Source organism: Apium graveolens, unplaced genomic scaffold (genome assembly GCF_009905375.1).
Source record: "Apium graveolens cultivar Ventura unplaced genomic scaffold, ASM990537v1 ctg8062, whole genome shotgun sequence".
NCBI classification, from domain to species: Eukaryota; Viridiplantae; Streptophyta; class Magnoliopsida; order Apiales; family Apiaceae; genus Apium; species Apium graveolens.
In genome coordinates, this window is record NW_027420857.1 from 9,590 (window position 1) to 22,603 (window position 13,014).

Here is a 13,014-nt window from a genome sequence, read left to right on the forward strand (position 1 = left end):
CTCATCCAGGATTTGAGATTTAGAATCCTAATAATATATATAGTGTTGTAAGATCCCTACTAAAAGATCGTTGTTAGTTAAGTAATAACAGTACCTTTTTAGTTGATCCTTTAATCTGGATAAACTACCTTTTTAGTTGATCCTTTAATCTGGATAAACTACCAACCATTCTAAATAATTTTTCTATCTTCATATTGGCAAGAAAAGTCTAACACGTGACTATAAATTCAGAATTTATAGGCACATTGATATAAATTTATGAATTTTTTCTAATTTTCTTTAATGGACGGAGGCAGCACATGAAAAATATATAATCAATACTACAAGTTGGTTACAATATTTTTTACTTTTCAATTTTGTCTCAGCTTTTATGTATTTGTATTATGTGTTGGAATATTTGAATCTGATATTTGTGTATTAAGTTAAAACGTGTTCAAAGAAATTTGGCAACCACAATTATGTGATGACAATTACAGAGCACATGTGAAATCTAAGTAGGGATTTATAAAATAAATTTCAGAAGGAAAGCCAACCATGGATAACAACATATTTCCTAAGATATGACCAATGTTTATTATTACTAATAATTTTTGCAATACAACATGTCATATGGGTACGTATGTGTGTGCATGTGTGTGCATGATGGCGTACTCACCATTGATCATGTCCGAAAACCCCATGCTTTCCTGAATGATTGAAAGGGAAATCAGAGGACACAAACATTTTTTACTAGTAGCAGAAGGTAACAAGAACATGAAAATATGAAGTTGCATTTCCATATAATGTTCCCTAATAGCTAGCTACATATTACGACTTTGACACATATATGTCTTCGTATACTATCACACTTATTATTTTTAGTATAAAGATCAATTAAAGGTACCCCTAGATTCTTTTTTGTTGTTTATTTCTACGAACTTGATCTAGCAATCAATCCTAACTTCAGTTTACTAAGGGAGTTTTAAATTTTGTTTTTTACTTTTATTTAAACATGAATTTTTTTTAAATTTGTTTTGTCGTACTTGGCATCTTCCATCTCCCGCATTGTTTAGTAAAGGATCAAGAAACAAGTTTGAGAAATATTTTTTTCAGCATTCAAGAAATGCAAAGAGTGACATTTCGGTCATAATTCATTTCTATTCGTCCTAATGCAAATTTTGGTCAATTTTTTATATTGGGCAAAATTATATAGAAAATATTGTCCAAAAAATATAGAATAATTGTGTATATATAACTAACATCATTCCTTTTCTCATTATAATGATCCACCCAACCGTCATCTTGTTCACTATCTTCTTGTCTCCCTGAAGTAATTATCTAATTTCGGGTGCTTGTCTATTGGAGTATTTTCACGAGTAGAAAACATAATGAAAGGATACATTGATCAATTATCTCTTGTCAATAAAAATGAAAATAAAGCATATTCTTAATTAATTTATAATTGTTTCTTAGTTAATATTATTCTTAACAAGCCAAGATGAGCTACCGCAAAAATATGTATCAACCTCAAGTTTCTAAAATAATAGAGCCATACACGATCTTTCATCAAATGAAAATAAGCCAATACATATTTGTGTCGTTAACCGAACAGCTTTGTGAAAAATAACATTTATTATCTAAAAAAAGTTCAAACCCGCCCACTAGAACCACTATAATTATCACTTTCAACACAACTGAAAAAGCTTAAATTTGAATTTATTATTCTCAAATGATTTATGGATTACATATTTAAGTGTAATTTTAAACTTAAAATATTAATAATCGGGATATATGTCAATTTTTTAGATTTAACTAGCCAAGTTCAAGTCTAATGATCTCGTGCCGAGCTCAAGCCACACATGCTAATAGCTCGGCCTGAGCTCGTTAGCTTAACCCACACATTCTTATATTCGAGTTCGAGTTCCTATAAACCATGTCGTTATCAGGCCGGTTGGTTCACCATTTACACATTTATAGCCAACTCTATTTGTAATAATTCAGGTTCAATATATTGGCATGGAATTGGTAGCGTGTACATACGAGGGGTACATGTAAGGGTACATATAAGAGCAACATAATAAAAACATCTAAAGTGTAGTGTTGAAAATTTTGGCATAAATGAAAAATATATATAAGGAGTATTACCGATAGGTAAACCATGGTGCAGAGACATCCATCTTTTCTGGAGCATTTACTTCATTGTTTACTGCAAATAATTCATAAACATATAAGTAAATATGTATTGGTCACTTGAGCAATAAAGATTTTAAATCATGCTGGAATACTGGAATATTTACTATGTTATGTGTATTTTGGGGAGAAAACTCATATCAAATTGGGGTAAGGATCATGTTCAGTAATCACGTAAGGTTGATCCAAATCTCGTTACACCAATATCCAAAATTGATATCATTAAGTCACTTGACACGGTTGATGGATATTTGAAATGAATTAGAAATCGAACAAAAGAAATAATATGCTATGTATAAATAAATATTCAGATTTTCGACTAAGTTCGAATATGGATTCATTTTTTATTTAGGAGCAAAATAAATGTGAACTAAATCCTTTTCGGTTGATAAAAAGATAAATTCAGAAATTTGGTTTCAATTACACCTAACCGAGGCAATCAAAATTTATCTATACATTTATCATCCAAATTAAGAAATTTAAATATAGCTTACCTTTGAACTTGAGAAAAGTCATGATGCAATTCAATTTGCATGAAAATATTGGGGTCCCGGAATATTGAAGATCTGTAAAAAATCGCGCAAACCAGTAAAAAATATTAAATCACGTATAAATAAAAAGAACATAACATGGTGACATAATTTTTTAGATTCTTGTTGGTATAATGTTGTGTTATGTTGGATATAATCAACTGATGAAGAAATACTTACATTTGTACATAATTAATACTTCAACACATATTTCGATTTAAATAGATTGTAAAATTTGAGATACATACCAAGACGGAGATAGTCGGATGTGTACCGAGGGATAATGTAAAGAATGGAAAATGAGATTTCTTATATGGAGGGGATTGAAAGTATTCGTAAAATATGATAAACTTCTAGAGAGCAGTTTTGCAAACCTGATTGTTTGAATGGAAAAGGGAAGTGATTATATATCTCGCGATTTGACATAAAATACACATAAACAACTATCTAACCAGCCTCTTGGATGTATAAACTAGTTAAATTTTATAAATATTTGCAGAGAAATCAAGAGATTAAGCCAAGAAAGAGATGGTTGATAAGATATATGAACAAGAAGCGGCGGTAAGGGGGTGTAAAACCCTAAAATGAATACATGATGTGATAAATATATAATATAAATATCATCCCTATATCAACGGATAGATTGGTTATATTATGTATATCTACGGATGTTAACTAATCAAGGTTAACTCGATTATGGTTAAAGGAACTAATCGGGTCGGAATTATATATTTTATGTGGAAGTCTATTCAAATGAACGTCTCTAGCCATTCTCTTTTACTTTGAATGTATTAGATTAATTAACTTTAGCAATCTATTTAGATTTACAATATTGTATCTTAAGAGTATATTCTTCGCTAATTAGATTTAATATAAGTATTAGCTTAAAAGGAATTTATATTTTGGTTCTATGTAAGTAGAAGTTATGTTCTTAATATTGGGAAAATTGTTAATATTTATATGTTAAACAACATGTAACTTATCATCATATTGTTAATGCATTAAGGAATTATCAAATAAAGCATTAAAATTTATGATAAAATGAAATAGAAGAAAGGAAAACCAAACTGTAAAAAAACTTTAAAATTTATAAGCAAGTCCGGTCATAGGATAGTAGTGACCAAGGGCTTGGGCTCAAACTTACAAGGGCCCTATTTTTTTAGGTTTTATTAGTGTAGAGAAAATAAAATTTATTCTTCAAAATATGGAAAAAAAATTATTTTCACTTTTGATGCACTTAACACTCTTTACCCTATAAAAATTAAATATTCCTTTCTCTTTCTTTACCTCCGATACACACTTTTCTTATTGTCAAAATTATCTCATCCTACAATAAACAGGCCTACAATTATTTATTGTTATACAACGAAAGCAAAACCCAAGTTGAATAAATAAGAATAAGAAAATAAACGAAAATCACATAAGACAAAGATTTATGTGGTTCAGAAATTCCTACTCCACAAGCTTTGTATTGATCTCTCACAATTCGTTATGTTATGATTTTACAATTACATTAGTATTTATAAGAGAAGAAACTGGTCCTAAATCAAATAATGCTCCATATCTGAAAAGTAAACTAATCCATAATCTAAGCTGAATCTGAATCTAAATAGTCTATTTTCATGGACTTAATTAATAGACTCCACAAACCCAACAATTTCCCACTTGGAGTCTAACATCTTCACTTCACTCTTGTGAATATAGTATTATCTATACTCCAATCAATAATTCTAACTAGTGCAGCGCCTTCTCATCAATCAATTTTTAAGGCCAGTTGAAGTTACGCAAAGCTTCAACTTTTCATTGGTTACCACCTAAGTCAACATATCTGCAAGATCTTTGAACCAAGGATTTTCTTTAGGGACAAAAGTATCATTGCTTATCAACTCTCTTGCAAAGTGATATCTAGCTGAATATGCTTCATCCTAGCATGAATCACAAGATTCTTCACAAGATGAATAGCACTCACAAGATTCTTCACAAGATGAATAGCACTCTGACTATCTGCCTGTTCCTGCCCAACCTCCTCCAGAAAATTGTTCAACCAAATCATCTCCTTGCTAGCTTCAGAGATCAGGGCAGCACTCTTCCGGAGCGCCGTTTGAATCAGTACAGTAAGAGTTTAGCCATATATTCTGCTTCAGTGGTTGAAAGAGCAAACACTCTTTTGAAATCGAGACATCCAACTAACTGCGGTGCCACCCAAAGTAAAAATATAACCCATTGTACTTTTTCTTGTATCCAAACATCCACCCAAATTTGCATCAGGGAATCCTTCAAAGATAAGATTTTTCTTACTGAAATATAATACACCTTGGATGTGCCTTTCAGGTAGCGTAACAACCACTGTGACTGCTTCCCAATGCTCTCTTCCTGGATTAGACAAAAACCTACTAACGACTCCCACTGCATGAGCAATGTAGGGTCTTGTACACACTATAACATACATCAAATTGCCAACTGCAGACTCATGGGGAACTTTAGCCATATCTTTTATTTCTTGCATCCATTTTAGGTGATTGCTTCTTCATGAGATTAAAGTAACTCACAATGATGTACTTATTGTCTTCGCATCCTGGACACTGAATATTTACAACAATTTCTCAACATCTTTCTTCTGAGATAATTTCAAAGTACCTTCAGGTCTATCACTTATGATGTTCATACCAAGTATCTGTTTTTCTGCACCCATATCCTTCATCTCAAAACTCCTCAGAGATCTGTCTCTTTAGCCTGTTGATTTTCCTCATGTTTGATCCTGTTATCAACATGCCATCAACATATAACAACAATATGATATAAGATAAATTAAACTGTTTAAAGTAACAACAATGGTCCATAGCACTCCTCATGTACCCATTCTGGAACCCAGACCGAAAACATTAAAAAACACATCATAAGCTGTCAAACTTCAAGTACCGTTGTCTTGGTGCTTGCTTTAAACCATACAAGCTTTTTATAAGCTCGCAAATAAGTTTTTCTTTCCTAACTACCTGAAATCCCTCTAAATCAACCATGTAGAGTGTCCTCAAGATCACCATGTAAGAACACAATCTTAAAATCCAGTTGCTCTTGATGTAACTCCTCTATAGCCGCAATACTTAGCATAATTCTAACTGTAGTCATCTTAATAACCGGGGAAAATATATTAATATAGTCATTACCCTTTTTTTCGTTGATAGCCCTTGACTACTAACCTCACCTTGTATCTTTTGATGCCATCATGTTCTTTTTTGATCTTGAACACCGACTTATTATGTAAAGCCTTCTTCGCTGTTGGTAACTCTGTTAAAGACCATGTCTCATTCTTCTCAAGAGAAACTCATCTCTTCATCCATGGCTGATTTCCACCAAACTGAATCATCCACCTGTACTACCTCTGAATAACACTGAGGCTCTCTATCCTCTTCAATAACATATAATATACTGGAGGAGAATATCTTTGTGGTGGCCTCACAATTCTCCTAGATTTTCTTACCTCAGTCTGTCGGGTAACTGGAACCCTGTCATGGACATTCTCCGAACTCCCACTATTTCATGCATGCGATCTATTTCTTTAATATCTTCAAGCACTACTTTCAATTTCTTAGGTTGGTCCTTTATAAACTCATAACTTCTATAAGATTATAAACACTGCTTTCTCACTAAAAGTAACATCTCTACTTCAAACGATCTTCTTCGTCAGTTCATCCCAAAAGAGTAATCCATGTTATCTGAGCCATAACCAATGAAGATACACTTCTTTTCTTTTCAGATCAAGTTTATCCATGTCATAATTTACACACACATAAGAAACATAACTAAAAACTCGCAAGTGTGCCTGCTTTTCCCTGCCACTCTTCTTCAGGTATCTTGAACCCCAAAGGACTTCAAGGTCCTCTATTTATGAGATACGCTTCTATTTTAACTGCATCTTCCTAAAACATCTTTGGCAATACTGCATGTAATCTCATACTATTGGCCCTCTCATTCAAGGTTCCTATTCATGCACTCTGTAACACCATTCTGTTGTGGTGTCTCTAGAATATTTTAATCATTCTAATCCCCAAATCTATGCAATAGCTTTATACTCATTACTACTGTATTCACCACCATTATCTGACATCAACTCTTCACCTTCAAACCGGTCAGATTTTTCAACTTCAGTCTTCCACTTCTTGAAGTAAAAACACATCTGATTTATTCTTCAAGAAATAAACCCATATTTTTTAGTGAAATCAGTTAATAATAGTGACATAGTAGAGAGATTTATCCAACAACGCAACTGTTGTTGGACCATATACATATGTATGAACTAGCTCTAACTTCTTCGTCTTAAGGGTCCTCCCTGATTTTGTAAAAGTAACACATTTCTTCTTTCCAAGAAACCATGGCTCGCAGAACCCAATTTCCACATTCTTCAACTCTGGAATATCCCCTTCGAAGTTAACAACTTCATACCCTTTTCACTCATATACTAGGCCTTTTGTACCATAAACTTAAAGACCCAATTTCATCAGCATCTATATTTGCTTCATAGCTGGATTCTTCAACAATGTACAAAGTCCTTTTTTTTCTCTCCACGAGCAATAACTAGATTTCTCTTTATAACATTCCACTGTTTGACTCCGATAGTAACTCGATACCCTTCCTTATCTAACTGACTACAAATAGCAACATCTTCTTCACCTCTAGGGGTGTACCTTATATCTTTCAATATCCAGCTAGTTCTCAAAGAGGTTTTGAGATTAATATCTCCCATGCCCACAATATCTAAAGTCTTGTCATCAGTAAGACAGACTTTACCAAAATTTTGGAAATTTGAAATTTAACATTAAATCCTTGCAAGGGTAGTATGGAATGATGCACCTGAATCCATAACCATGATTCAACGGAACATTTAATACAACAAATCAAAGCATCATCATCCACCACTTCTTCAACTATGTTAGATGAATTATCCTCTTTACCTCTTTCCTTTAGGATCGCATGAGTTGTGCACTAATTCCTGAAGTGACCCTTCTTCTAACAATTCCAACAAACAATATCCTTGCGATCTTTGGTTTGTCCTCTCTTCTGTGACTTTAATCTGCTACGCCCTTATCCTGCCCCATTATGAACTTTCTTTCTCTACTCTCAGCCATTAACAAGGAACCTCACGACTCTCCTGAGTTTCTTCTACAAATATCTTTTCCCAGAATCGAATCTCGAACTCCATGAAAAGTCATCTTAACCGCTCCTGGATAAATTACTTATAGTAGTGACAAACCTGACCAACTGTCTGTAATGAGGATGCAAACAACAGTCTTATATTTCATCATGGAATTTAATATCCACTGATGTCAATCTTGCTAGGATAGAATTAAATTCGTTCATATGGTCAGCAACAGGATCGTCTTCATTCAATCTTATGGCAACTAACAAGTGATTCAAATACCCCTTATTTGAAGCAGATGGCTTCTCAAACATATTGGACAAAACCTTGATCAACCATAAGTTGTCGTTTCCTTGATGATATTTTAAGCAATGTTTTTCACCAAAGTCAGTCTGACAACCCCAGAGCCTGGCTATCTAATAGATTCCATTTTTCATCCTTCATTAAAGTTGGTTCCTTCTCTTACAGCGGTTCGTGTAGTCATCATCCTTCATTGAAGCTGGTTTTTTCATTGGTTACCTTGTATAAAAGTCTTCCTAATCGTGTACACACAACGGATTCTGTATAAATATCAGTAGTACATGATGCCAACAAATAGATTCTGGGAAAAAGACCAAGGTATTTGTAGTTATTGGTTTACGGGATAATTTGGGATGGGGGTATGTGTCAACCAAAGTACTACATCAAGAATATTAGAGAATATTCTCTTTTTTATGGAGAAGCCATATAATCCAAAAACAAATCTGCGTAGGTTCGCCTAGAATGTACAATATCATATTATTTTGGAATTATGTCTCTTCACTACTAGAAAAAGTCCATAGACATCGCTTTTTGACCGATGTCTATGTTGTTTCATAACCGATGTTGATGTCGGTGATGTCTATTCTAGACATCGGTGGATACTCGATGTCTATACTCGATCAGACATCGATTTTAGTTAAAAAATAGATGTCTATGTGTTGATATTTACATAAAATGCTATAAATAAATTATTTAATAACTAAATTACACCTAATTAAACATGTTAACATATCATGAGCTATGTTTTTTATCACAAAAACATCCATTTTAGTGAAAAATATTGATGTCTATGTGATGATTTTTTACAAAAAAATGCTATAACAAAATTATTTAATAACTAAATTACACCTATTAAAACATATTAAACATATATTGAGCTATGTTTTTGTCACAAAAACATCGATAATTTTGACAGAGGTGATGTAAAATGGCATATTAAACATCTGTTTCTTTAATGAAAGGTGATGTTCTAATTTAGCGTATAGACATCAGTTTTTTCTACAATGAAGTGATGTCTATGTATCATTTAGACTTGAACATGTTAGTCTTTCACATCAGTTGTTTGTCTGAAACTGATGTACATTGCAATTTTTTACATCAGGTTTTGTTTGGTTAAAAGTGATGTTTATAATGTCACTTGACATCAGTTTTATCTTAAACAAAGTGATTGCTATGTTTCATTTCGACTTGAACCTGGATTTCTTTGACATCATATTTTTACCTTAAAGTGATGTACATTATCTTCTTTGACATTCAGCTTTTCTTAATTGAAAGTGAGGTGTAAGAAGTTTATAGACCAAATTGTGTAAAATTTTACATCACTAATTTTCTAAAAAAGCGATGTACTCGTTACTAATAGACATTTGTTATAAATAAACTGATGTCCTTTACTACATAACCAAAACTAAAATATTGGAATAACAAGCATCCATACAAATCCAACCAGTCAATCATTCATACATTTAACCATTCAATCATCCGAAAACCACCAACACCAACCCCATCATCTGCATCAATCATCCAAAAATCACCAACACCAACCCCATCATCTGCATCAATCATTCAAAAACTACAGAATCTACATTACCAATGTACAACCCCCAGCATTTGCAAACCTATACACCAACCCCAGCATTCATACACTTATATTCTTACTACACAAAACCGTCTAAATTACCAAATGTACGACTACGCAAAAGAAAAGACCTTGAGTACGAAGAATTGATCAGATATGCTCTTAGATGAACTGCAGGGCGTCAATGCGAACTTCATCTAGCTGTTCAATGCTGTAACACGATCGAGTCTTGGCCAACCACTACAAATTCCAAACAAACAAAATTCAGTACATGATGAATGAAAGTAACCATATTGAAAAGTAACCATATCTTAGTATATAGCAAACTGGAAGCGTCAAAGTAACGCCTTTTTCAACTTGTAAACTTTTCCTTCTTGTCCTTTAATGACAAAACCATCTGGTTGATCTACATAGATTTCCTCTTCTAAATCTCCATTCAAGAAGGCTGATTTCACGTCAAGTTGATATAATTTCCATCCTTTTTGAGCTGCAAGAGCAATGAGGGTTCTGATTGTGTCTTTTCGAGCTACTGGTGTAAATGTTTCGAGGTAATCAACTCCTTTATGTTGTGAATATCCTTTGGCCACTAGACGCGCTTTATTTTTTAACCAAGAACCATCTGACTTGTGCTTTATTCTATAAATCCACTTCACACCCACAACCTCTTTATTTTTCGATCTTTCAACGAGTTGCCATGTCTTATTTTTTCAATCATGTGAAACTCCTCTTCCATTGCCTTCTTCCAAACATCTTCTCTAATTGTCCTCCTCAAAACTCGTTGGTTCAATCATGCAAAAATTACACGACTCATAAATATCAGCAAGAGACCTCATTTTCAGCGGAGTACTTCCTGAACTTGACGATCTTGCACTATCACTTGAAGGTGATGATGGATCAGTAGGTGAAGATGGATCAGATGGTGATGATGCTGGTGATGACTGATCATTATTTTTGTCTTCATTTTGAGCTTCTACTTCAAATGTAATAGTTTGATTTTGACATGCTTCTTTCCTCCCAATTCCAGCTAGCTCCTTCATCAAACAACACATCTCTACTTATGATTATTGATTTCTTCTTTTAAACTATACAACCTATATCCTTTTGATTTTGAGTGTAACCAAGAAGAATGCATTTTTCACTCGTGTCTTCCAGTTTATGTCTTTTTTCTTTCGGAATATATGCATAGCAAATGCAACCAAATATCTTAAATGGCTTACCGAAGGCCTTCTTTCTGCACCATGCTTCTAATGGAGTCATTTCTTTAACTGCCTTAGTTGGACATCTGTTAATTAAGTACACAGCAGTATGAATTGCTTTAGCCCAGAATGAATTTGGCAACCCTTTCTCCTTTAACATTGATTTGGCCATATTCACTACAGTTTTGGTTCTTTCTTTCAGAAACTCCATTTTGTTGAGGTGAGTAACCAACCATGAGTTGTCTATCAATTCCTTCATCTTCACAAAATTTATCAAACTCTCTAGAGGTATATTCTTTACCCCTATCACTTCTCAAAACTTTTAGTAAGAACCACTTTGTTTTTCTACAATTTCTTGAATTTTTGAAAATGCTAAAGGCCTCAGACTTATATTTCATAAAATAAACCCACGCCATTCTTGAGTAATCATCAATAAATAAACAAAGTACCTATTTTCAGCAAGTGAAAGGAGTCCTCATTGGTCCACACACGTCAGTGTGAACAAGCTCCAGCAGTCCCCCAGCTCTCCACGATCCTCCTTTTGGAAAAGAATTTCTATGGTGCTTTCCCATGGACAACCTTCACACACTTCATTATTATCTTCAACTTGAGGCAGCCCATACACCATATTTTTCAGTTCCTTCAGCCCTTGAGAATGTATGTGTCCAAGCCTTTTATGCCAAAGCAAGGGATTCATCTTTCAGGTGTGCTTTTAAGGCCAAATCAGCATCATAATTGAATATTAGCTGAAAACTTCTGCCCCTTTTCATCTGTATTTTTGTAACCAATTTTCTGCCTTTATTTTTGTCAAAAATTGTGCAAGTACCATTCTCAAAATAAGCAGCATATCCATTTTCTATGAGCTGACCGACACTAAGTAGATTCTGATCTAAATCAGGGACTAATAAAACATCATTAATGTATCGTATGCCATCTTTTGTTTGAATACATATCGTACCTTTGCCTCTTGCCTGAACCAATATGCCATTTACCATTTTCACTTCAACGGTAATACTTTTATCAATCTTTGTAAATATTGTGTTGTCTCCGGTCATGTGATTGCTACATCCGCTGTCCAATAACCAAGTAGTGCTACTTTTCTCATTTGTGACCTGACAATTTGCATAAAAGACTGCATATCCAATCTTCTTTTTCTTCAGATACATTCACTTGCTGCTGATTTTTGAACCTGCAATCTTTTTGCAAATGTCCAAATTTCTTACAATGATGACATTGAGGGCTTCCCTTTTGAACCAGCAATCCTTCTCTGTATGGCTACTTCGTTTGCATATTTCACACTTGTTTGATTGACTTGCATCACCTAAATATCTGTTATAATTACTTTTTCCTCTTCCTCTTTGGCCTCTTCCTCTTCCTCTATTGAACATTCCACCTCTTGATGATACTCCTCCATTATAACTCTGAGACGGTGATTCCTTTTTGTTTAGTTGAGCTTACATTGCAAAGCACTTTCAATGGATTTTTCGGAGTGTCTCATCAATCTTTGTTCATGGGACTGTAATGATGCCATCAACTCACCAGATTTTAATGTGTTAATATCTTGGTTTATTCAATAATGGACACCATAGCATCATATTTATCAGTCAAGCTAATCAGAATTTTTTCAACAACTTTCTTATCGGTAACCACTTCACCGTACAAAGCCATTTGATTGACAATTTCATTTATTTTTGAATAATAATCCTTCAAACTTTCAGACTCATTCATCTTCAAGTTCTCAAAATCTCTCCTGAGGGATTGTAGCTTAATAGATCTTACCTTGGAATTTCCTTGGAATTCTTCTTGCAAAACTTCCCAAGCTTCTTTTGCCGTTGCAACCCTCATAATTCTGGGAAACAAGCTCTCTGATATAGCTTGTTGAATAAAGAAGAGGGCTTTTGCATCTTTCTTTTTAGTCTCCTTTAAGGCCTCCTTCTGAGCATTTGTTAAATTTGCTTGATTCATCATATTCCACTTTTCACTAAATCCCACAAGTCTTGAGATTGGAAAAGTGTTTTCATCTTCAAACTCCAATAATCCATAGTTTTCACCATTAAAAATGGGCATTGTAGGTTGTTGAATATTCACACCTTGATTTGTTGCAGCCAT

The 13,014-nt window shown here is 33.7% G+C and overlaps 1 protein-coding gene and 1 long non-coding RNA gene across 2 annotated transcripts; both read right to left on the minus strand.

Moving 5' to 3' along the window:
• Positions 1-610: 610 nt before the first annotated feature.
• Positions 611-2,746, minus strand: LOC141704627 (uncharacterized). The gene is made up of 3 exons (XR_012568024.1): positions 2,664-2,746; positions 2,125-2,185; positions 611-686 (listed from the first exon to the last, which is right to left on the minus strand). It is a non-coding gene; the product is annotated as an uncharacterized LOC141704627 (long non-coding RNA).
• A 9,725-nt stretch (positions 2,747-12,471) lies between these two features.
• LOC141704623 (uncharacterized) lies at positions 12,472-13,014 on the minus strand. Its single transcript, XM_074507831.1, has one exon. The coding sequence runs from the start codon at positions 13,012-13,014 to the stop codon at positions 12,472-12,474; it is 543 nt and encodes a 180-aa protein (XP_074363932.1).